General features: G+C 39.9%; 1 protein-coding gene across 1 annotated transcript in view; it reads right to left on the bottom strand.

The window, feature by feature from the left end:
* Positions 1-26806, bottom strand: part of ryr2b (ryanodine receptor 2b (cardiac)) — a 70939-nt gene that overhangs the window by 20819 nt on the left and 23314 nt on the right. Inside the window, 37 exon segments of the mRNA XM_039783150.1 lie at positions 6977-7073; positions 7390-7502; positions 7909-8037; positions 8871-8933; positions 9216-9377; positions 9512-9598; positions 9710-9797; positions 10167-10404; positions 10510-10830; positions 10951-11081; positions 11509-11590; positions 12116-12363; positions 12804-12864; positions 13979-14028; positions 14248-14369; positions 14996-15072; positions 15442-15557; positions 15781-15904; positions 16017-16092; positions 16481-16558; positions 16752-16889; positions 17095-17184; positions 17419-17497; positions 17907-18070; positions 19317-19457; positions 19564-19654; positions 20215-20435; positions 20958-21127; positions 21433-21550; positions 21874-21982; positions 23351-23537; positions 24325-24460; positions 24744-24847; positions 25286-25415; positions 25656-25770; positions 25936-26212; positions 26598-26738. Coding sequence (XP_039639084.1) covers positions 6977-7073; positions 7390-7502; positions 7909-8037; positions 8871-8933; positions 9216-9377; positions 9512-9598; positions 9710-9797; positions 10167-10404; positions 10510-10830; positions 10951-11081; positions 11509-11590; positions 12116-12363; positions 12804-12864; positions 13979-14028; positions 14248-14369; positions 14996-15072; positions 15442-15557; positions 15781-15904; positions 16017-16092; positions 16481-16558; positions 16752-16889; positions 17095-17184; positions 17419-17497; positions 17907-18070; positions 19317-19457; positions 19564-19654; positions 20215-20435; positions 20958-21127; positions 21433-21550; positions 21874-21982; positions 23351-23537; positions 24325-24460; positions 24744-24847; positions 25286-25415; positions 25656-25770; positions 25936-26212; positions 26598-26738 — 4874 coding nt within the window.

Genomic DNA, 26806 nt, shown 5'->3' with positions numbered 1-26806 from the left:
TACACACACTCCAAGAGCCTTGATGTTTTAACTTTTTCAATACAAATGTTTAAAGCGTTAATATAAAAAATAATGTATGCACAATGTCAAATCACAACTATCTAATTGACCACAGCGAAATATTTAAGGAACAGCATCAGGGAGTGTGCCCTACAGGCAGAACTTACTCAATCTTGTATGTACAAATTCAAAAAACAGGGTGTGTTCATACTGAAAACACAACAAAATGAAGTAAATTTGAATATGGTTATTCAATTTACTTGGGAGTGATGTTGGCAAAATTGTGCATGGTGGTGAGATGGCTCTAGGGGTGGTACGGTTCATGAAAAAACATCCGAACCGTACGGTTCGCTTGTCTAGGTTCGGAATGTGTGTGCGTAGTGCGGTTCGTCAATACACTTCTAATGTGCACAAACCACTTACTGCCGTTGTGCCCTCTTTCAACACCTATGTTAAAACACTTACTGGAAATGACGAGCGGGATAAGCGTGACAAACGCAACACATGGCAGATGATTGGACGAACGCGTCACGTGGGGCTGGCTGCTCTCGAATTTCAAAACAGACTAATTGTGAATTGTGAAGTCTCCTTGTGAATACGATCTCATATTTTACGAAAATAGTTCACCGAAACGTGTTTCTGAAAACATTTTAAGCGAGAAATAGACCATGCAGTTGCTGAATCTGTCTTCATTTCAGATCGACAAAGGTCAGTTTAAAAGATTTTTGTCAGATTTTGAGAGGCGGCGAGCCGACCGCTCCTCAACGGTGGTGTGTGGAGTGCTGCAGGTCACGTCACCTGTATTTTTGAGAGAGCTACACTGAAGTTGTTAGTTTGATAAATGCAAGTTATTTCAATTGTTATTCTGTAATATTTCAATCTTCATGTGCTAAAATGGGCACATATGTTCCTGTAAATGGCGATACACACTCATTTTTTTGCCAAATAAATGAAAAGCTTGTTGAAATCATCATTGTCTTCCCTCTTGCTGTATCAAAATCTCACCTCGCTTTCCTCAGAGATGGTCCCAATAATGTGCTTAAAGTCAAATTCCGTTTGTGCCTGATTACAAGATAGAACTATGTTTTAATACAGTGTCCTACATTGTGGATAATTAAGCATATTAAGTATATTTCTGGAGTGTTAAAGATTAAAGAAAAAATAACAACAAGAACCGTACAGAACCGAAAACCGTGACCCTAAAACCGTGATACGAACCGAACTGTGGGTTTTGTGAACCATACCACCCCTAGATGGCTCTAATATTAGAAAAGTCAAAAGGTAGTATTCTTTATTTATTCATGTTTTCTGCCCTTTTTCCTATCTTCTCTTTCTTGTCTCTTCCATCTCTCTCTCTCTCAACAAGCCACTACTCCTTAACGTTTGATAAAAGCTAATGTAACAAGGAATGGGGGAGCGTGTCTGCGACTTGTGTCTTGGAATGTTAAAGGGATCAATGGCCCAGTTAAGAGAGGTAGAATTTTTTTCCACCTAAAACATCTTAAGACTGACATTGCTGTTTTACAAGAGACCATTTAATTACTAAAGACTATCACAGATTAAAAGCCTCATGGGTAGGCCAAACCTTTCATTCCAACTTTAGTAGCAGGGCAAGGGGCACGGCCATTTTAACACATAAGAAGGTCAAATTTGTTGATGTTGCTCTCGTCAATCTCTACGCACCTAACTGGGATGATGAATCATTTATTGCAAAAAATTATCTCAGTCCTGCCTGACCTGAACTCCCACCATTTCATTTTGGGAGGTGACCTCAGCTGTGCAATAGATCCACTATTTGACAAATCCTGCCCTAAAAGGTACCCTCCTTCCAAAATGGTAGTATGGCGTTTTCTTTTCCCTGACAAAAAACTATATTTCCTTCTACTCTCACGTCCACAAAACATTTTCTAGGATTGATTATTTTTTTTATTGATAGCTATTTTCTATCTGCTGTAAATAGCATAGAATACTCCACTATTGTAATATCTAATCATGCTCCGTTGTTGCTTGACCTCTCCTTTGCGCTTCTACAGAAAACACGTCCCCCATGGAGATTGAACTGCCCTTTGTTAAATGATGATATATTCAGTGAAACAATCTCAAAAGCCATTGATGGTTTCCTTATATTGAACAACTCGGACTTCATATCCCCATCTCTACTTTGGGAGACTCTGAAGGTAGTTGTCCAAGGAGAGTTTATATCGTACTCTGCGAGGCAGTCAAATTGAAAAAAAAAAAAAAAGCTTATGGAAAGAATAAGAGACGTGAACAGCAAACTTTCAAAGACTCAATCTCCTGAATTGGACAAAATTAGACAAAATCTCCAGATCAATTACAATTTACTCTCAACCCAAGAGTCAAAAAAGTTACTGTTACGATCACGCAGATTGGTTTATGAGTATGGTGAGAAGGTAGGATGCCATTTGTCACATCAAATCAAGGCCCACTCACCATCGCAGCAAATTTAACAAATAAAGACCCACTCTGGTGAACTTACAGTGATCCCATCAGTCATTAATGATACCTTTATAATCTTTTATTCCAAGTTCTACACAGCCCGATCTACCAGCAATTTGATTTTGCCCTGCAGCTCAGGCTGGAAACCTGTACATTATTCCATCCTGCTTCCGTTACAAATTTGCAGGGGACAATCACAAACTGGCTTATCCACCTGGCGTGCTATTGGCGGGTTTAACACGATGGCGATAGAGAAGCGACCAAGCAGCTTTTTGTTTACATTCAACATGGCGGGCACCGAAGCGCAGCAACCCGGATCGTTGGTCTGATTGGTTGAAGGACTATCCAATTGCGTACGGAGTCATTTGAACTATGTCTGTTGATCACGCCTCCCCAGACTAATGTTCAATCTTAAAAGATTGAGCATGGTCTGGTGATAGACTAAATCTCCCCCTGATAACAAACAGATGATGCCATTTCTTGATAACCTGGAATTTCCATCTATACCTGCTACTCAGGTCAGTGAGATGGATTGTCCCCTAAAATCTAGTTAAATAGCAGACTAATGCAAAGCAGCAGGGCCCCTGGTCCGGACGGTTATCCAATAAAGTTCTACAAAAGATTTATTGATAAATTGGCCCCTCTCCTTTTAAAAATGTTTAATGACTCTCTGGACCAGGGGAACCCTGCCCCAGACTCTCACCGAGGCCACGATTACTTTAATACTAAAAACTGGCAAAGACGACTCAGACTGCAACGCTTACCGCCCAATTTCTTTTTTTAAATGCGGACTATAAAATTCTAGCTAGGGCATTAGCTATCCGGCTTGAACAGGTGCTGCCTAACATTATCTCACTGGAACAAACCGGGTTCATGAAAAACAGACACTCCTTCTCTAACATCTGTATGCTTCTTAATATTATTTTCTCTTCACCATCCGATGAGACACCAGAGGTGGTGGTCTCTTTGGATGCTGAGAAAGCTTTTGATAGGGTGGAGTGGGGGTACCTCTTCCAGGTTTTTTTTTTTCCTACCACCACCCCCCCTCTTCGGAGGACAACTTTATTTTTATTATAGAGCGATATTTTTTATAAACACAGTATGTTACATTCAGATTTAGAATTACATCTTTGAGGTTTTTAAGAGATTCTGAAACAGCCCCAAGTTTATTTCCTGGATTATTATCTTGTATTCTTCACTAAGGGCCTCCATAAAAACTAATGGGATGAGATCCCAATATTTCACCCTTGGCAGAGGATCTCGTCAGGGGTGTCCTCTGAGATCGTTGTAGTTTGTAATGGCTATTGAGCCTTTATCTATTGCAATTAAATCTTTAATCAAGGAAATCTTAAGATTTGATACACAACATCACTGAGTTGGTGTGAGTTTGAGGCTAAATCTTACCCTGCTACTTCACGTTTGGCTCTGCTCTCATCTAGTATTCCCATCCAACCAGCCAAATTTTCTCATGCCCCAGTGATTATTTCAACTTTAAGAATCTGGTCTCAATTTAGATTTGCTTTTGGACTCGGAGAGCAGAATAACCACAGACCTATCCACAATAACCATCACTCATAGGTGCCACATGTCACCAGCTCAATTGACAGATGGACATTGGGCTTGTCCTCGTATTCAGGGTTATTGGACAGATATTTTTAACCACCTGTCTAGGGCTTTGAACATTGTGTTGACTCCATGTGCAGACACTATATTGAGTATTACCAGGCCATCGATTGTTAGGGAGGAAAATAAGGGATGCTATTGCCTTTGTATCCTTTTAGCACATAGAAGGATATTGTTGGAGTGGAAGTCACCACTTGCCCCCAAAGCTTCTTTATGGCTTAAAGACCTCATGATGTTCCCATATGGAAGTAAACCTGTTTCATCGGAAATTAAAAAGCCATTGAATTTCTAGCACTAAATATTTGTGCACTGAAATTATGTACGTATCTGATTTTTTTTGCCTCTGAATTTAACTCTAATTTAAAAATGTTCACCTTTATTTTTCTAAGCTCATAAATTCGTTTTCAAAATTTGAAGCACTAAAATTTCAATATAACAAATTCAGATGCAAAATACAAGGTTTAAAATTCATACGTTCCGGATGTTAACACTGAATTTTACACATTACATTTGCAGCTGAATTCCGCCCTGTTAATTTGAGGAAGTTGAAAAGATATTAGTTTAATAATAATACATTGTATTTTGCATCTGAATTTCGTATATTGACATTTTTTGGTTCTACTTATGACTCTAAATTACATCTGCTTGGGAGACAAAAGAAAGTTTGGTTAGCCGGCTCAACCGCGACCAAGAAAATGATAGCTCAACGCTGGCTCCCCACCCCCACTCGCTTTGTATAAAACAGTGGTTGGCGTATTTTCTGAACATAGTTATGCTTGAGCTCAATCACACATATATATTCATGGATTCTGAATACAATGTTTTCAGTGTGTTAATGTTTGAGACGACTCTTAGCAAATAAGCGACTGCGTCTGCTTTAGAACGTTAACTAGTCGCAAGTTTGTGGTAAAATGCAGTTGGGTTGTCGAGGTCAAAACAGTATGGGCCCTATCTTGCACCCAGCGCAATTGCCTTTGTACATCGACGCATGTATCATTCCTATTTTGCACCCGACGCACAGCGGACTTTTCCCTCCACAGACGCGCGCTCCAGGGGGCGGTTCAGCGAAAAGAGGAGGCGTGTTCAGGCGCAAACGTTCCCTGGTGCTATTTTGCAGTTTCAGAAACAATTCTGTCACAGACCAGGTTAGGGGCTTAGGGATGCTTGGCCATAATGTAGCGTGTGCACAACGCGCATATACTTTGCTTCTCTCATCTACATGGACGCAGCAGTTCCCATTTTTGCAAACCATACATAATTACAAAGAAAAATATTACTGAAAATGCGCTTCAGGTGTTTGGATAGGTCAGGAGGCACTTTACAGTACAGTTCTCAAAAAGTCGCAGCATTCTTTGTGGCTTGTTGTGTTTTACACAACATTTCCATGAATCATGGATGTGTTGATGACATAAATGAGGAAATATTAGAGGACTTAAGGAGACGTGATGTTGAACTACGTCGGGATTGGACACTCCGGCAGGATCTGGTCCGGGAGTGGCAATGCGCGATGCGCACCTGGTGGAGCGGGTGGACGGAGATGGAGTGGGGGGAGGAGGAAGGGGCACAACAGGAGCAGGTGGTGCGTTTGGAGGCCCACGCTCCATGGCTGCTAGCCTAGAAACCTAGACGCACCCTAGTGGCAGCAAATTTATTTAGCAGCCAGGGTCAGTCTAGGCACTCTCCGTTGGCTTGCGAGCTGGAAAAACCAAATTTTGGTCAGGCCAATCACATCGTGTATAGAGTCAGTGGGCGGGCTTATGGTTGCTGCTGCTGGGAACAGCGGTCTTCTGGAAGACTTGGAGTTAAGCTTTTCTTTGAGAAAAGAACAAAGAACGGCACAGAAATCATTCTTAAAAAAGGAAGATGTGTTTGGAGTTTTGCCGACCGGATACGGCAAAAGTTTAATCTATCAACTAGCTTCGCTACCTTCTTCGTTGCTCTGCCTGGTTGTAGCGCTATCCTATTACGTGCAGAGGGAATCTGAAAGACAACCATTTATCCCGCCCCTCGGATTGAGCCCTGTCAATGGTGAGTTACCAGACCCAACATCTTGATGTGGGTCTGGCTTGTCAGGCTACTCCTCAATCCTCTCCAGACTTGAGGAGATGCGCCCAAGAGGCCGCAGCAACATCACCACCCGATCAAGATGGGCATTTATTACTTTGCCGCATCCCGGAAAGCTCCCGCTGGCGTGCGCCAGGCAAATCCGCCGTCATAATAGCAATACGCCATGGAACAAGCACTCCTGCTCTTAAAGGGAATGGGAGATGACGCTCTGATTGGTTTATTGCACGTTACACCTAGCTACTTCAGAAAAACCCATTTTAGATTTGCGTTGGGCGCAAGAGTCATTTATCCCGCCATTATAATAGCAACAGCGCCCGAGATCCGCCCACAAAGCTACTTGCGTTTCACGTTTGATACTTCGTTTCAGATCGTTAAAATAGGGCCCTATATGTAGCAGCTGTGAATCAAATAAACTTATTATAAATAATGTTGTCATTTTTTTACTCTTACACTGAATGTTTGCTGCTTCAATCCAGATGAGTATTGAAAAGTATTTTCTGCGACTGAGAAAGGCATGTGTTGAGGATGAGGACCAGCCTGAACCGGAAGTATCAGTCTGAAACAGAGCTGAACAGTCCGACCAGTGTAATTAGTTATGTTATTCATTTGTTTACAATATTTTCAGGCTTCAACCAGTGCTGCTCAAGCAGAAAGACAGGGTCAGGGAGAGAAAGAGATAGATTCGTTAGGCATTGAAGAAAGAGTAGGAGAGGAGGACAGCATCCAACAGTGTGTCCCCCTCAGTTTTTGATACTTGATTGTTACGAAAATAAGTATTTGTTACAGAATTGTTTTTATACTACTAACAATGGCTTGCTTTTCCACTCACAGCCAAATCCTCCACAAGCTTCTCCTCAAAGCTGTGGTCCTCAGCTGATATCCAGGATGTATTGTAGCCTTGGAGGAACAGGTTGACAGCTCTGTGCCTGGGGAGGAATAGGAAAGGGTAAAGAGACAACAAGAGATTACCATTTGCATATACAAATGCAAATAAGAAATAAAAAAGAGGCAGCATAGGAATATAAATTAGCTCTGATTAGACCCATTATTAACAATTCATCAAAGCCTCTTATATCTATCCGAGGTGATGATTACGTCCACTAGAGAGTAAAGAGTGTTACACAATAGCTATGATTTGCAAGACACAGACAATCAAATACTATTCATATATCAAATACAAACAACACACGGCCATAGGGCTTTCATATGGTAATGCTAATGTAGTTATAGATATTTTTGTACCTGGGTAAGTTGTAGAGCGGAGCCATCCTTAGGCAGGCCACCACCGCTCGTTTCCTCTGTTTGGATAAGACCTTGTGCCATGCAGGTTTTTTACTTCTCTGCGGGTGTTCCACCTGAACCCAAAACCAAAGTCAAATATGTTACATAGGTAATGTTAACAAGGAAGTGCACAACACATGAACCTGCATTGACCTAAGGGGTTTCAATGGTAGCTTTTGGCGAGGTTCACCTTCGTGCATTTGTCTTGGATTAGCACTGCAGGCATTACTTTCTTGAATGTAATATATTCCATATAAAGTAGTGTTTGGAATAAGAACACAGAAGGCCCTACATCTTCCTCAGGCCTCAGGAAAAACACAAAAACACACATTTCTCTACTCTGACCTTAATGATGATAGAGTTGGGTCACATTCAATAACGACAAGTCACTTTATTTACAGAGAAACATTTTCAACAGATGTGTTATACAATATCTGAATGCATTACTGGCAATGTTTTCATGTTGCTTTAAAAGCTCACCTGGTCCAGGTAATAAAGGACTCGAGCTATGTCCAGAATCCTGTCTACAGTCCTTTTTGCATCAGGAATGGCCCATGGCTGGCTCGGGTGTTCGGCATAAAGGCTGTCCTGCCTCAAACAGTTTGACACCTATAAAGGGAAAAAACAATGCCACATTTATTTCTTTTATCCTCTTTCTTTATTCAGTATTTCAACCATTCAGTTAAAGATATGTTTACAAAGACTGCTGGAGAACAAGCATTTTTAACAGGGCAAAACACATGAAAGAATGAATGAAGGAGCTTGGTTTGAAATGGAAAGGCTAATAAAAATGATTAAGGGATCAAGATGCTGTTCTGAATCTTGCGTTCCCTATTGCCTTTAATTTCCTTGCTTGAATTCTAATATGACCCACAACAACAAAACTGACAAATGTCCATATGATGAAAAAATAAATCAAATGTTTGTTTAAACGTTTGTTTATGCTAATGACAAAGCTAAATTTGTGTTTTTTTTCAACACTGACTTATAAATAAACAGATATTGCATGCATAGTCTAAACAGTATTGTGAGTATGTCACATTGGTTTCTCTGGTAAACAATGAGTAACTGACTGAGATTATTAAAATACAGCTTATGATTTTGCAGGCAACGAGAGCATTCTTCAATTTAATTTACCACAGACTTGCTGCCTTCCACAAATTAAAAGGCACATGTACTCAGGCCTGGCAATGAATATGCAGAATGCAATGGCACTTAATTTCAGCCCTAACTATAGAGTGATATAGGAATATCTATCTTTTAGGATTTTCTTTTTCTTGTATTCTTTTTATATTGTAAGACTTGTCTATTTTTGTGAATTTGTGAAAACCCAAATAAATAAAAACCTTCAAATGTGTTGTAATACAACTAATACTTTTTATGAAATTAACGTAAGTCGAATACTGCATAAATGTTTAGAACACAAAAATAAAAATAGTTACCTGACTCTGAAGATGTATAAGGCAATTAAAAACCTGCTCTCGAATCTCATCTTCAGTGTTCTTCTGTGAAAAGCAAACAATGGCCAACATTAAATATATATATATATATATTTATATATATATATATTTATATATATATATTTATATATATATAAATATATATATATATATATATATATATACACACACATATATATATATATATGTACACCACAGAGATATTGTAAGACATTCACCTTCACCTGATCATACTACAATGCAGATTTTCATATAAATACTGTGATTTACATAAAAGGATTTTTATCATCTACATTAATGGACTACATTAATGCTGGTACAACTGACCTGAGTAAAGCCGCTTTTCGCCAACATGATAAGGCTGTGGTCGCTTGGAAAACAAACCCTGAGTCCCACAGGGAGCAGTCTCTTCATGGAAGCCACAATGAGAGAGGTGTGTGTAGAATAACGATCCCCCTTCCTCTTCATCCTCCTCTGTTCATGGTCAAACTGAGAATTAAAAAGCCATGAAGATAACTTAACTTAGAAACTTTCCTGGCAGGTGCCTACTTTTGTGATTACCATACAACTACTAGTAGTGTCTATGATTTAAAGAGATGCAGTTCTTTATAAATATGGCCGACCTTGGACATTTTGTCATTGTTGACCAAGAAAGCCAAATTGTTGATTTCATTTTGGACCACAAAGTTCTGTTCCTCCCATTTGAAATTCTGTTGTAGCAAACAAGGGTGAATAAAAGTTACATGGCTTATAGGGTATAATATTCTATTGGATAGCATTGACACAAGGAATAAAAAAAAAACACTACGTGTCATCCTCACATGAGATTTGGCCCAGAATATAAAGACCTCTGCCACCATGCTGAACAGCTGCTCAGTGTCAGGGTTCGACTCTTTTAGCCAGCTGGCTCTGGGACAAGAGAAACCAAAATATATCACAGTATTATTGCAGAATGTATTCCTGTAAAACTTATCATATAACTAAAATAATAAAAATTAAATAACCACTCTCTTTGTATCCATAAAAAAAAAGTTGTATTTGTATTTTCAATTGTTTAGAATTTACCAATAGTTGTGTCACAAACAATGGAAAATGTGGTTTTCAAAAGGTTTCTGAAGAACTTTAGAGGAAAGATGCTCATTACTGGTGGGTTAATGTCACTATAAAATAGCCATTTTCCATTGATTGTACAAACATTTCAAACTACTCCTGGAGCTTTTGGCCTCAGAAAAACAAGCTTGCTTCCCCACATCTAAGCACCTTGGCAGCGGGCCTTACCGATTAGAATCCACAAATGGAATGAGGAGGGGATAGAAGGCATAGAGGTCGCGCACAAGTACAGTGAACTTCTCCTGTATCTGCAACTCTGCTTCGGAGGTATCACACCCTTCTGCTTTCATCTGCTCCTCCTCTAGCAGCATACATTCAGCCCTCTTGCTCACCTTCTCCATCAGTGGCAGGAAGTGGCTCTTTAACAGCTCAGTGCGGGCTTTGCATATAATTGGCTGAGAATAAACTGAAAGATATGACAACGGTTAATATTGGAAAAAAATGAAAGCCATAACTGATGTGGAATAAGGAATCCACACAACAATCACAGTATTGTGCATGACCACAATACCTGCCAGCTGTTTCATCCAGTCACCCTGGCTAGCTCCCACATGGTTGTGGATGATACGGAGCATGTGGCCAAGAAGATCACTTGCATGTTGGGGAATGACAGCAGTGCAGATTTGGCTGTCTGGCTGGCCCTCAGGGCCCCAATAGCACCAATGGGACATGTAGCTGCACAGCATAGGCAAAGTGACCTCCGTGACATGGATGTAGTGGGACTGGCGAGCTCCCGCACCAGCACCTGCCAACTCCTCCACTTCCCCCAGAGCCTGTTCCAGAGAGGGCAGGAGGGGACACATGTCCTCCACCTCATTTGGCAGACCCATGTCTAACAGTAACAGAAATGGAAAACATGGGGGTTAAGATACGGGGGTGAGAGCTATTCAAGGAGGCGAAAATTAAACAGACAACACTTATAAAATAATCTATCAGTGTGTTTGTTTATTACCTTCTCTCTCAGAAGCACTCATGGTGTTGTAAATGGAGTAAGGGTTGTTTTGGTTTAGGGATGGCTCCAGGAAGCATACAGGAAAAGTCCCAGTCAGGGCTGCCAGACAGGCACCTGCTGCTGGCCTCTGCCTATATGGGAATGCTGTGTTAGGATGTAGGCATGGGCTGATTTATGTTCAAATCTTATCAAACTCTATGATGTAGCATTGCTAATTTAAGTTTACTTGCCAGCTACAAATCTCAGGTTGAAAACACTTCTTACCTTACCTTGACTTTTATACATTTAATAGCCTTAATATGTACTTGTAAGGCCCACAATAATACGTAATCAATGAGGGTGAACTATTCGTGTATTTCAGCATTTCTCTGATTTCTATAATCAAATATTGTATGTAAAGTATACATTACATATATACATTTAATTAGTACCTTCTTTTTTTTTACCGAAAGTATAAGTATAGACATTAAATGGAGAAAAAAAACATGATTAAAAGAAAAAGACAGATTGTTATTAGCAAAAATTATGAAATCAGTCACATAGCAATATAGGTGGTACCCCTCCATGTAGATGCTGCTACTGGTGCCAAGAGAGTAGAGGCTGTTGAGGATCCTGTAACAGGACACCTGGATAGTCCCCACTGGAAAGACAAGATCCTTGTTAGGTTTGTTTCAGAAACAGCCAAGGACACAGAGTAGTAAAGATGATAGCATGCAATTACAGAGAGATAGACTAGCTGAATGGCTGCTGATTCGGATAATGAATGATTCCTGGAAGGTCAGGATATTAGTCAGGGAGACAATATGCTCCTGCTGCTCTGTGGCCATGACTGAAGCATTTAATGAGAGCTGATTTCAAAGATGTGGAAGATAGGAAGTTGAGGGGAGGGTGTCCCTGAGTGATTTCAGGGGGAGTGGGTGTGGAAACCAGCTGTTCATCCAGCTCAATAGCATACGGTGGAAAACAAATGGGAATACTGAAAACACATGTGGTGGAGGTTGTATGTATATGATTGTGAAGGTACAGGAAAACATGTTCAGGATGATATGTTAACAGGCTATATTTGCATTTGTGCATTTTAGGAAAAAAATGCAAATGTAAAATGCAGCGTACAATATTAGAGACATTATTCCTTAACAGTGGTCTATATCAAGGTCCTCCTTACCCAGGAGGTCCACTCCATAGTTTTGGTTGCCAAGATGCTGGAAGAGGGATGTGAGGGTGGGGAGGAGAATGGAGGTTGTGAAGCTGATAACCTTGGCCACTCCTCTAACCTGTTGACTCCTACTCTGAGGCAAACAGACCATGGTCACAGAAAGGTTTTCCACAGTCATCTCCAGATCAGCTGCAGCTGCCTCAAAGAATGAATGCAGAGATGCTTGGATAGACTCTGGGGCTGACTTCATCAATACCCTAAGGCCAAAGGATGAGAAATTATTGCAGTTAATTGTTTTTGTGACTAGCAAAAATGTACGTGTAATAAAAATGTATTAGTTTTCAACCAAATAGACCATTTAAAAGGAACAATGGTAGGTGATGAAAAGTGCAGAAAATTAAAGGTATCATGCAGTGTCTCTTTTAGCAAGCTATAATAAAACCAGTTAAGTGTTATAAATTAGACAAGTCCAAATGAGAACAATCTCTGCAGAGCCTACTTCTAGCGTCATGCTTCAGAGGCATTGTCCTCAGAGAGTAAAAGTGATATCAACCACAATTAGATAGCATCAGTGTATCAGTGGCTCAATTACACCAGTCATCTCATCCTCAGACATGGTGGGGTGACACTGATTATACCGCAGGCAGAGCAACAAGATTGATTCAGGCAGAGTGTGACAGTAGTGCAATCTAGCTACCTGGCATCCAGAGCCTGAGCCAAAACATGGAGGCAGCTTGCAACTGATGAGGCATCGTTTCCTGGAAAAACACATGCACACACAATTAATCCAAAATGTCAGCACACACAGACAAAAAGATATGCACCTACACAACATGCATAAACACACAAGGGGCCCTATCTTGCACCCAGTGCAATTGACTTTGTACACCGATGCATGTATCAGTGGCGCTAGTCTAAAGTCAGTGGTGCGTTATTCAGATGCTATGCATGCTTGGCCATAATGTAGGGTGTGCACAATGCGCATACACCTTGCTTCCCTCATCTACACGGACGCAGCAATTCCCATTTTTGCAACCCATACATAATTACAAGGAAAAATATTACTGAAAATGCGCTTCAGGTGTTTGGATAGATCAGGAGGCACTTTACAGTACAGTCCTCAAAAAGTTGCAGCATTCTTTGTGGCTTGTTGTGTTTTACACAACATTTCCATGAATCATGGATGTGTTGATGACATAAATGAGGAAATATTAGAGGACTTAAGGAGACGTGATGTTGAACTACGGTGGGATTGGACACTTGAGGGTCCGGGAGTGACAATGTGCGATGTGCTCCTGATGGAGCGGGTGGACGGAGATGGAGTGGGGGGAGGAGGAAGGGGCACAACAGAAGCAGGTGTGTTTGGAGGCCCACGCTCCATGGTTGCAGCAATCCTTTCCAGACTTGAGGAGATGTGCCTGAGAGGCCGCAGCAACATCGCCACCCGGACAAGACGGGCATTTATTACTTTGCCGCATCTCGGACAGTTCCCGCTGGCGTGCGCCAGGCAAATCCGCCGTCATAATAGCAATACGCCATTGAACAAGCGCGCCTGCTCTTAAAGGGAATGTGAGATGACGCTCTGATTGTTTATTTTCACGTTACGCCCAAACCACACCTAGCTACTTCAGACCAACCCATTTTAGATTTGCGTCGGGTGCAAGAGTCATTTATCCCGCCAGTATAATAGCAACAGCGCCCGAGATCCGCCCACAAAGCTACTTGCGTTTTGCGTTTCATACTTGTGTTTCAGATCGTTAAAATAGGGCCCAAGGACTTACGTCTTAAAGAGCAAACTAAGAAATCAACTAACAAGAGAACAAGTGGGACAAATTGATGTCTGAATAAGCTTTCTTTCCACACCATCCTTACCAAAGAGTGAGATCCTGTGTCTTACTAGAGCTGCAAGCTTACAAAAGAGGCTGGATGTGAGGAGAAAAGAAGTGCAGTAATGAGGAGGGGTGGAAAAAGTAATTATGGGAAACAATCAGAAAAAAAGAAAAAAACTTCCATGAAATAAAACTTAAATTATGCAAAATATTACTGCCCTGATACAATACAATGTGCAAGAGCATAAGAACATTTTAAAATACAGCTAGTGTAATCAGCATACTGTTTGTTTTGTTGCAGGTGACACATACCTTGCAATCATCTCCTTTTCTTTTTTTGATGCATGGCTTCTACTACCACCAGAGCACAGAGAAGTGGACAGGAAATACAGACCATGGCTCTTCACATATTGTTCCAAAAGAGGAAGGATAACCTGTGGAGTAATAGCCAATGGGCGCAACATTTTAAAGCAGTTTGACAACATCACATACATTCTGCACCTACTTGTTCCAGTGCTTCATTAAGGCTACATCACACTTGCTGAGAGAAATAATAATTTTGCATTTTATGAGCTCTTCTTATGAAGCACTAGCAAATGACAGACAGACAGACAGATGGACAGTCAGACAGAGCTGTGGTTGTGTGAGTGTGTGTTTGAATGGGAGTGTAGGGTGTAGAGATCTGAGGCCTGACTGGTCATGGTATTGGCTGATTGGGTCTGACTCAGTGGTTCCCATCAATGAAAAATAAACCCATTTCATTCGCTGCCTCCATAGAGTCAGAACTGTGTGGGAAGCTTTAATCAATGTGCTGATGGCAATCGACACACCCACATGGATTTCCAAAATGGTTAAATAAATTACACAGCCACAAAGGGTTTTACTTAGAGGGGTTGCCCATGGCAACCACCTAACAAAACTAATTAGATGGCTTAAATGAATTAAGAAAAGAGTGAGGAGAGGAAAGAAAATGTAATTGGAAGTGGGCTAAATATTAGAGATTCCATATCAGAGAAAAGATTTTGACTGTGTTTAGATATGTATTTGATCTCAAGCAAACCTTCGAAAAAAAATTCATTGCTGTCTGGTGTGGAGCTCTCTCTCCTTTAGAGATCTGTCCTCTGGCCTGCATCATCTCTGGAAAGGAAAACTCAGTGAAATACTACATCAAAGACAATAAAAAAATTACCATGATACTCTAGACAAAATAGAAAAATATAAATAAGTGTTTCAACATAATTTTGACCTAAGACAGACAAGTTCAGATATCCAGGCCTGCTTTGAGCTATTTTTTGATGGTTCAAATCAAAACTACCCTGAGGCAGACTTGCTGAATGTACTGTAGACTCAAGAGACTGTTGCTCATTATTGATAAAATGTGAAGATTTGTGTCAGCTACATAAGGTACTCATACTGTTGGGATGTATAATGTGAAAGTTCTTTCATGTGTTTTAATATATCATTTTTTGTTTTTGGCCTTAACAATTATGAACACTATCCTGTTACCCAGCTCCAACATGTGTTCTTGGGCATCCTCGGTGTGAGACAGCAGCCGCTGAAGGAGAGTGTAGCCAAAGCAGTTGGCTAGGGCTGGAAAGTCCATCTCCACTGTCTTCCGATCCCTGTAGAGGAAGTGAAATCAAACCAGGATAATGACACACGACTGCTTGAAAAAGACTGCGATCTCTAACCTTAATTACTGTATTATCTGGACTATGTATTTTATTTCCGGAATTACCTGAACACCACTGTGAAATGAAAAATTTCTAATTTGCTACCCACCTGATATAATATAATACTGTATCACATTGCCCTTTTGCGATTACAGGCTCATTCTGTACTCACCTCCACACAGTGTAGCCATTGAGCTGAAGGAACTTGAGGACATCCTGGGCTCTTTCTCTGAATTTGGTCTTTTCCTTGGCAGTCAGGGTATCATAGGGTACACACATTGAATGGCCACCCCCTCCTGAGAATAGATATGGGTTGAATACATTGCAATTTTGGTAACTGTTCGGTGCTCCCTGAGAGGACAGGACTTGAAGAAATATAAAATGTTTGTTGATACCATGGTATGGTACCTTTACTCTCAAGTTCTAATTTCTTCCTCTTAGCCCAAGCATTGTGGTAGTTTTTAGCCAACTGTTCAGCCATTGCCTATATAGTAAAAGAAAAAGAAAAAAAATAATACAGTAAGACACCGGTTATATCAGTCTAGTGTATTCAGAGAAGAGGGCGTGGTTAGCTGAGAGAGGCAATATGAGAGGCCAGACTGCTGTTTCAACAGAAAATTATGTCAGTACAGTTAGACTGCAACTGCATTAACCTGAGCCACTTACATTACATCTGACAACTCATAATTATAGCCCCGTTTACATGCAAGATATTGTTTGGATTATTTTAATGTATTTGCTATATTACACAACGACATTGGTAAGAGACCAGCGTTACCACCTCTGCAGATTGTGTGCCAGGATTAAAGTCAAACTAAAGTTGTGCCAACTTTATTGGTTTATAAAGCAGAACAAAACAATGAAATACTTACATACTGGTCCCATGATAAGGTGATGCTGCTCATGTCCATAGGTTTGGGGCTAAAGGTTGATGCTCCTTCAAAAGACAGCTATGACAGACAACAAATAGAAAATTACTCATTTAAAATAAAGCTAAAATCCAAATGGCTAACTACAACAACAAAAAAACTTGTAAAATCCAGTAGGGAGAAGTTTATTTGTGAATGAGATAACTTTTACTAGAACAGAGACGTTTGGTGCCCAGAGGCTAAATGAATGTGGCCTATGGAGTACATACTATACCTGTCCAGACTGAGATACTCGGCGCGTAAAGGTACGCGTGCCAAATGCGTCTCCTTCTTTGGTTCTCTCAATGGTCCATCCAAAGGCCAGCATACTCTTTATGGTTTCTTTAATGGCCAAGCGGTATGCCTCCTTCTCCTGAAAAGCTCCGAAATATAGATAATCGAAGGATAGCAGCAGAGCAAAACATACTCAAACTATTTTGAAATTTAAACTTAAAAAAAATGTCTGTTGTCCACTCCATAGACCAAAGACCAAGAACCAAGCCATTTCAATCTTTTATATCACATACACCACATTTGGTATGCAAGTGCATCTTTTTTTTATTGACTTCTCACTCTACCTTCTCAGCCAGAGCCCTGTATGGCTTGAGGAGAGGGTGAACCTTGGTGTTCTCACATAGCTGCTCCCCATGAACCCAGCCATTGGCAAACTGACAGAGATAACAAACATATTCAGTGAAAACCACACATTAAAATACACAGAGATTAATATATTAGCTCAACCAACTAAAACACAGAAAAAATTTTGACACTGTCAAGCAGACAGCGTATCTTGTAAATGTGTTCTTAAATGGTTCAGTCCTGATCAGGATATCATAAATCAACTCTACTCTGTCAACTTTTACAGGCCATTCACATTTGAGGAATAATGTTTGTTATATTACCTTGTCCAGTGACCACTTCTCGTGAGTGTGCTCTGCATACTTGTTCACTACAAACTCCAGTCTCTCTGGCACTGACACGCTAGTGCAGGGAAATAAATAACACATCATAAAGCTTTATCGCGCAGTAACACATTTGGATCCAACCGGGCATCATTATTATTTTAGGGCTTTTATTGTCTTTATGATAGAGCAGCGATGACAGAAAAGTGAGGAGAGAAAGAGAGGTGATGACTTGCAGCAAAGGGCCGCGGATCAGACTCAAAGCCAAGCCAACTGCGTTAATTGAAAGATTAATCAAGAGCATGAACATACATTTTTATTTCCACACCTCTTTGAATATGATTTTTTTTTTTTAACCAAAGTTAATTCTGCCTACCACATTATAGCTTACACTTTTCCTGGAGCAGAACAGGTCTTCCAGAATCAACATATGCTATTCTTCATCAATAATCAATAAATATCCCAGCATGCCCTGGTCAGTCTCTTACTTGGAGGTATCTACAGGCATGGGGTCAAAGTGTCCTTCTGTGTCCATCGAGGCTTTTCTCTCAGTATGGGACACACCGCTTGAGTCCATGTGGTCAGGAGGCAGGGCCTTGGCCACTGCAGCCATGCACTGGACACACAGCCTAAATAACTGAGGCTCATAGGGCTGTAGAGTTGGAAATGGAAGGGGGTATTGGAAACATAGTGTGGGAAGAAGGAAAGAAGAAAAAGAGACAGCATGGGACATGATCATTTGAATTATCATTTGAACCAAATCTGGCATATTGCAGAGCTGACATCCAATTGCAGAACTGGAACTACAACTCTACAATTGGATGATTTGGTAAAGCCTGTTTTTTGCAAGTTATTATGTGTGACCCTGAGAAAACAAAACACTATTTAGGTGAGGATATCAGCTTATTTAATTCCAATTTAATAACCTTTAATTATTTCTGATACAAAGACCTATCTCTGTTGTAGCAATAATTTAGCTGAAAAATCCTGTTAGAAACCCAGTAAAGTGGTAAAACAAATCCTGTTTCTCCAACTGAAATCTACAGTAGATGTGAATCCCTTATCCCAATAATGAGAATTTACTCATTTACATGACGTTCAACATATGTGGTTACTGCAGGAAGCCAACAGTAACAGGCTTGATTAAGTGGTTGTAAACACAGTGTATAATACAAACAGTAACAAACTGATATAAAATATATTGAATCCCATAACACTAGTTCAATTGCTATGAAATGTAGCACATCACCAGTAATCCTTAAGAATTACTTATTCAAATAAGTCTCCACCTTGAGTTATTTTTCAGTTGTAGCCAATCTACAATAAGCATAGTAAGCATAGTACAATAAATCTGGAAACTTATATAAACTATATAACTTTTCTCTGAAGAGATTCTTCTCTGCAATGTTGACTTGGTTTGGTTGAGGTTTGACGTGTGTCACAAGTGGGACTGGAATGATCAGATGAACTTAGTTCTTTGATGTTTTATGCAATCTGTCAGGTATCTGCCAGAAATATGCTGGTACATGCATCAGGTCTACTGAGAAAAGATTGGGTTATTGCTTATGTTTCCAACAACTCTGTTTAGAGGTGAGAGGTTTCATACCACAATATGAAAAATGTACTCTTAATCTCAAGTGTGTTATAGCTTCCTTCACTCAAGTTCACTAAATAAGAAAATCAAATACAGATTTTTATCATCGTTCCTGAAATACTGTACACTTGAGGAGGATAAAAAGAGAAGGTGATAAATCAATGGTAGGATAACACTGTCAAAAAATGTAACATTTATTCATTTTGTGAGAACTTTTTTGGTGCTCCACGAAAATATTATTCTAATTCTAAATAATTAAAGTAATGGGATCTTGAGATTGACACAGGTATTCAATATGGTTTACCTTCTTTGGCAAGGCCTTAAAGACACCCCAGAACAACTTTCTAGAAAGGTGGAGCTCCTCTTCAGAGGCCAAACCCTGGTCACCCTGCCCTTCAGCTAGCGAGTAGTACTTCCACCTCTGCTCGTAGTGACTGATCAAGAGCTGATAGATGAAAGTATTGACCAAAGTCAATAAAATGTATAATTTTAACTTGGTGTACTAATACATTTTCACATATACTGTAGTAAACTGCAATGTGTTTATCCACCTTTAGTGGCATCTTGCTATAGTCTGTGAGATGGGGAACATCGAAAGCAAGACGTCGAAGAAGAGGCTGCATCTTGGATGGTTGGAGTTTACTGAGGACACCAATGAGTGCAGAATTATTCACATGAGCAGATATACATCACGTACACCAACAGAGAGACACACACACACACACACACACACACACACACACACACACACACACAAACAAATGTTATGACTGACTATCATGTCTCAGAAAAATGCTATGGCCAAGTTGCACTTAATTTGTTAACATTTTGATTGACTTCAAATCTAAACCAGGCAAAAACAGGCTTTACAGTGATTCATTAAATAGGAGCGGGATTTAGAGTCTGCGTCAGTTAACAAAAACGTGTTGCAGTTTCTCTTTCCTCTTGACATATGATTTGGTCAGTCAACAAAAAGACCATCATGTCAATGGATACAGGAAACAAATTATTAATAATAATTCAGGAATTTAAAATGGAAGACCACAGAAGATGCAGCTTCCAAAAATAGCATTGTACCATAAAATATGTAATCAGTGACTTATCTGCAGACAACAACAGCAACAACTTTTTGAAATAAAAGCCAAGCGGAGACAGAACCCTAAGTCTGCAGGTTGCTTTATCATACCAAGTAAAAGCCCTACCTGCACACAGCCAACAAACAATCTTCAATAGTGTCTCTCTGAGCTTTGGTCAAGCTAAGAGCCCTGGAGAGGCTGTAGATTGACTGAATGAGAGAATCCACCAGCAAAGCATGGTCTTCTAAAGCACAGAAGAGAGCTGAACATTTGGTGAGCAGGGGAAGAACAGATGTACACAAGTATCTGTTGAGGGCCAGGGCCATATCAGTGGATCCTAAGTCAGCCTGCAATGAAAAAGAGAGGTTAACACTTACAGGGTGCAATTAACTTGGTGGAACTTAACTGACAAATGGAGTGAGGAGGCAGAAAGAAGAAATTTGGACCATGCTCAATAATGCAAACAATGTTTCCTTAGAGTGAATATTAAGATGTTATGATAAAAGCTAATAAATCTACTTTTATCAGGAGGGATGCATACATACTTTTAATTAATATATTTAAAAGTTTAATGGAAAACAAAACACTAATTCATTAACTTAGTGAATTGCGCAATTTATTTGTATGCATATTGAGACATTCAAGTCTCAATGTGAGTCAGTGCAGATGATCACTTCAGTCATGTTAAACACTCACAGTAGTGTTAGGATATGTACAGTCAATGCTAGGGACAGGTAGAGAGAAATGCAAGTTCATAGGTGACAGGGTGCAGCTTGGATTGATTCAAAGGCACAGGACACTCCTACAATGTTACATTAGATCTATTAAGCAGGTGAACAGGGCAACAAAATGTAATTTTATCTGCTCACAGTGTCAAGAGAGACAGCTGCCTGAAGGTCAGGCAGAAAGCCAACTTCTAGTAGGTGGAGAAGAAAATGTTGGTTCTCAAAGCCATAAACCCGGTCCAGGAACAGAACCATAGCTGCCTTGTGGTCTGGGCAGAACACTGTAGACAGGTCAGGCTCAACCACCAGACCATCTGGACAAAAAAATGAAAAATAAAGATCAGATGTCATGACCAAAGGTTATATTGACATAATGTGTATTGTTTATTTATCTATCTATACTATGGGTGCCAATCCCTCATCCAGACTCAACCATTGTCATGACAGAAGAATCAAAAGGACTCTGTAACTACACAATAAAATATCTTAAAATCAATCAGAACTGAATAGGCAGCCATACTATAGCATACATACTATACCAGACAAGGCCGATTTCTGCGCAAACGCTTAATACCACTTGAATTTACTGTAGTGATGGGAAAGGAAAGGCTCATCTAACCTTTAGATGAAGGAATTTGAAAAGAGATGCTGATGACTCCCTCAAGATCCCGAATGGGGATGAGCGACCTCAGAATGGCTCTAATGCGGATAGCTTCTCCTTTACCTCCTTGAATCAACTGGACAACAATTCAGAACAAAACATTGTTGTTGGTCAGTCATTTACAGCTTACAAAGAGTCCCATATGTAATGATACAGTAACAAATAATAGAAGCATTACATATTTTGCCGAGCAAATAACCAGTTAAATATTTTTGCTTTTATGTATGAACATACAGTATGTGGATCAGGCCATTCTGCGGAAGGGTAAAAGCAATAAACTGACTATTTTCTTTGGCTCATTCTGTCTCATTATTTAAAAAGCAGTTTGCAGACTATTTTCATTAGGCTTTATTGTTTGAGACATCAGCAAATATTGATGAAAGCTGGGAACACACTCACATGCATCTCTGGAGCACAACGCCCCAGCAAGTCGATAAGAGCTGAGTAGAAGGTCATGATGGCGTGCCCCATGTGAATTAGGTCATCGTCATTGTCCTGGACAACATCTCTGTTACAGGAAACAATCAGAACAGTCAAAAGCTTGTCATTAAACTAAAATAAATCATTAATCATAACAGAATTAAATGATTGATTATCCCTAAATAAAGCAGCCCATTAGCAAGATAAGATCTTTCCTCCTAATTTCTAGTGACCTTAATATTTATTAATTTACAATAAGATAAGATGCAAATTAAGCAGTGGTCAGCTCCTGTTTTATACAGTCTATGGTCAGCTCCCACCCCACATAAATCCTTAATAGTGCATCCTAAGAATAATCAGTGCCAAACAGTTGCTTTGTTTTATTTGGCTTATTGAACCTAGTTACCAAGGGGAGGTTGGCTGAACACAGACGCTGTGTTCCAGCCAAGAAATGCTCCATAAAGCCTGAGAGAAAATTACTCCTGAGTAGAGCATGTGAGCGGAGCGGGAGGATTTTGGATGGAGCGCGGAACAGAGTTTTAAAGTGTTGGAGCGTCACCTTATCACCATCCAATTTCACTCTGGTACCACTCACACCATAAGTCCAAAAAAAAAAACAGGAGGGTGTGTGTTTGGGGGGGGGGGGGCACCCCCGGGCGCGCCCCCCCCCCTCCCTCCATACACACCTTTTGCTGGTGGAGCTCTGGGCATAAAGGGAGGGTGGACGCAATTCATCTGAAAAATACAACGTAGCCATTTTTTTTTTTTGAGCAAGAGGAAAACGATTTAAGTAGAGCGGCCGGGAGCGTCATTGAGCGGCGGAACTGAGGGAACAAACAGCTCTGTGAGCGAGTAGTGGAAATTCTCACTGCTCCAGTTCGCTCACATGCACTGCTCCTAAGCAGATATTATGACACAGTGCTGAATACACTTACAAATACAATATTTTACTACATTTAGGTGACTTTCAATGCGGTTTACAGAAAGTTAGCTTTAACATTAAATCCTTATCAACATACAAAATCTCTTGACGCTGGTTAAGTTTAATCATTTTAATTTCATTTGGCAGTGAACTTTTAATGCACAACTAATAAGCATAGAAATTGTGAAAAAGTAATAAAGCAGAAATGAAGGAAAACTGAAAATCATAGAAATTTGTTTTAAAAGTATTTCTCTACACTACAAAATAGAAAATAAAATGTAATGCACTAAAACTAAAATCTGTAGTCTTGCCTACTGCAGAGTTTAAAACCAGTATACTATTCATTAGACAGCTTTTCACGCATAGGCACTTTGTGTGTACAATATCAAACAATGTTTAAATACAGAATCAAAATAATTTTGTACGCAGCCTTATCAAATTGTGTTCAGTTCCTAACATATTAAAATATGTGTTTCCACATGCACATGCACACACATTTAAAAATCCTTGCAGTACTCAACATCTAATACTGACAGTGTTCTGTTGGACTGGTAGGTGGTGCAAGGTCCATCCATAGAAGGGTCCTCTGAGATCTTGATGGCTTCCTCCATTGCTGCTAGGAGGCCATTTCCCCCATCACCTCGCAGGGCAGGGCCAAAACACTCAGGCCGACGTATTAGCAACCTCAACACCACGTAAGCATTTTCCTCGACACTCTCACCTGTGGTTAAGGAACGCACAGAAGATAATGACTAACCTTCAGGTGGACTGGAGGAAATTGTGGATTGTGTCTGAAAGGGCATTTGTTTGTTATCAATCCTATTTCTCTCAGAGATTCTCACTGATTTTATAGAAAAGGAAATCAATAAACTAAAAACACACCGAGACAACCAATAGAATAATAATTACCCACATCAATATGTACGGCTTATTGACTGTATAGAAAAGAGGTACAGCTTTAATCACTGAGACAATTGGTATGGAAATCCAATCCCATTTGGCTGAACTGTCCACACACTCAAAGAAAATTTCAACGGATGCCTTCTGGGCACCGCTTCAGAGAAGAAAAAATTTAAAAAATAGTAGAAGAACCAGAGAGTTAATTACCTCTATTGCAAATAGTTTACTTAATTGGAAGCATGACAGGATGCAGCCTATTGTGCCTTTTTAACTTTGTATTTGGCTTCTGCTATTCCAGTACTGTAGCAAATATCCGAGTGATAAATGCCCTGAGTAGGTCATAAGACAAAAGTATAATTGAAAACAAAGAAATAAACAATAGTTAGTGATTTAGTTAATTTAGGCTTTCTTAAGGCTGCTAGACAAATAGTCAAATAAAATAATTGGTTTATATTTATAATTTATATAATTAGGCAAATTCTGAATGATATAAACTGACTGGAATCATCAGAATAACATGGGTCTAGAGAAATGCTACATAAATGTCATTTAAACTATCAGAGGATGTCTTTTAAATGGGAGAACTTTTGGTTGAACTAAAAGGTTACCATTGCAGAAGACAGCAAAACGTAGAAAATCCAGGTAACGCTCGCCCTCCACAGGGTTCCATCCGATATCAGGATAGCCTTTAGCCACCAGCATCGGACAGCTCTGGAGACCACAGCCAGCAAGGTACTGAACCACCTGGATAGTAGATTAGATTAGCTTTACAGATACTGGGTCATTGCAGCTACTGTACAACTAATAGGGTGTATCAAAGAATGGACAATGAGGCACTTAAAAACCTGAACACAAATAACAGAGATGGGTGAAATGAGAGTGAAATGAGAGTGACACTACAAAACAATACAGTATGGAATGGCAGATCATGTTCATTACAGACCAGAACACTTATATATGTATTTATGACATAATGGAGGCTATTAACAGCAGTACTGTAGAGGAAGGCACAGATTATGGAACTCACCTTCTCTAGGTCAGGTTCCCTCAGCACTAAGGCCAGTTCATTATTATCCATAACAGAGGCTGCCGCTACATCCAGAGGAGTGGCCCCACGCATGGATGGTGAAGCTAAGGGACAAAGGCGTATTAACAATCTGAAGATATTGGTTGTTGTTTTTTTATTGTGGGGACAAGATAATAACACCTTCAAAAGGTTATTTTCTTAAGTGCAAAATAATGTCCTAGCAAATAGTAAAAGGTTCAGAGACAATAACACATATGTCTTTGTACTTCAATACAATAGTCCTGCAACCCATTTTTTACTTAGTAGACTACCTTACTGAAACTTTTAATGTTACATGATTAAAATTGAATGCCAACAACAGCACGACAAACTATGCCTAAAAAAATACCAGAGAGCTGAATCAACACCACTCTCAAAAAACAAGAGTGTTATAGGTTTGACAAAACGAGTTCTGCAGTGTAATAAAGGATTATTGCATTACAGCACATTCTATATGAGTTTCTGTTACTACTGACAGAGAAAAGTGAGAGAATAAGATTTACCTAGTCCAACACTGCTGTTTTCCAGCAGGTAGCTGAGATGGTCAAAAAGGGCTCCCTGATTATGACGGCTGATGCGGCAAAAATAACATAAGAATCGACAGCAGCTGGCCACCATCTTGGGAAAGGTAATCTTAAAAAAAGAAAATCAATGCATGGATGTAAAGACAAGCAAAATGTGAGGAGGTAGATGCTATAATTGACTGTGCTGCAGGGAGTATCGCTCTATTAATGATGCAGATATAAGACAGTAGAGAACATGACTTATGGAATACCGATACTGTTCAAGTAATCAACTAATGAAAATACCTGCTTATTTGTTACACACATTTTCTCCAAATTATTACTATGCATTTTACTTTATCGCTCACACCTTTGATTCCCCTTCTCCAAGAACATTGACCATCACCTCCATCACAGTCTCATGCATTCCCAATGCCCTCATTAGGTTGGGGTGTTGGTAGAAAATTTTATTATTCATGATGTCCCTGTGCATACAAAGAGAAAAAAACTGAAAGGATATCTCCCACACCACAAAGGATATTAGGATGTATATATGTTAGAACTTAACCAATACAAATAATTACACAAGATCACAATAATCAAGGTGTCAAATGAAGCAAACCTATGTCACAACACAAATGCCCCCCTACCCTAGTCTTCTGATCATCAGCCTCTCCTCCTCTTTCCCCATGCGGACACTGAGGAGGGAGCGGATTTGGCTCAGGGAGGACAAGAGAGCCATGGTGTCTTCTACCGATGCCTGGCTGATCGTATAGGCTTTGCAAAGGGGTCCTGCCATTTGGCCCTCAAGGCCCTGATACTGGCGGTGCAGCAATGAGAAGACAGCCCTAACCAGTTCAGGGTCCTCCATCTCAGTCTCTTGAGCCCAATGCACCATTGTTTCAGAGATCAGCGTTTTGAGGGACTCTGAAGAAGTACGAGCAGGTGAAAAGTAGTGATAAAAGTAGAAGAGTGGAGACTAAATACATCAAGTTATTATATTTTAGAAATAGTTTTTATGTAAAATTTGTAGGTAGTTGTCGGAGAAAAAGATTTTGTTGGACCTGCTACAGTAGACATGTTACTGGCCAATATTAAACATAACATCTCATGATGGAAGGTTAATACTTGATATTCTCATTCACATATCCACTCTTAACCATCTCCTTTCTTATTACAACTCAGCTATGTTTCTATATGGTATTAATCCTGAACCAAAAAATGATGCATGATCCCATGTGCACGTAAATGTATAGGCCAAAATGTACAAAGTGAGACAAAGAAAGGGCTTTCACAACATGGAGGCACTTACTGACACTCCGTGCTCTACTCCCCTCCACTTCTACGGGTGTCTTCTTCAGTCCAATGACTCTCGCTGCTAGACTGAGAAGTCGATCCTTTAGAGACCTCTCAGCATCCTCTTCATCCTCTGTGTCACTGTTCAATTCAATGCCTGCACAATAACAATAGTCTCATTTTATCATTCCAATAAGATGAGACTCCTCAGTGGCAATCATGGTA

Source organism: Perca fluviatilis, chromosome 19 (assembly GCF_010015445.1).
Source record: "Perca fluviatilis chromosome 19, GENO_Pfluv_1.0, whole genome shotgun sequence".
Taxonomy (NCBI): domain Eukaryota; kingdom Metazoa; phylum Chordata; class Actinopteri; order Perciformes; family Percidae; genus Perca; species Perca fluviatilis.
Note: the sequence above shows the minus strand (reverse complement) of the source record. Positions and strands in the feature narration are given on the sequence as shown.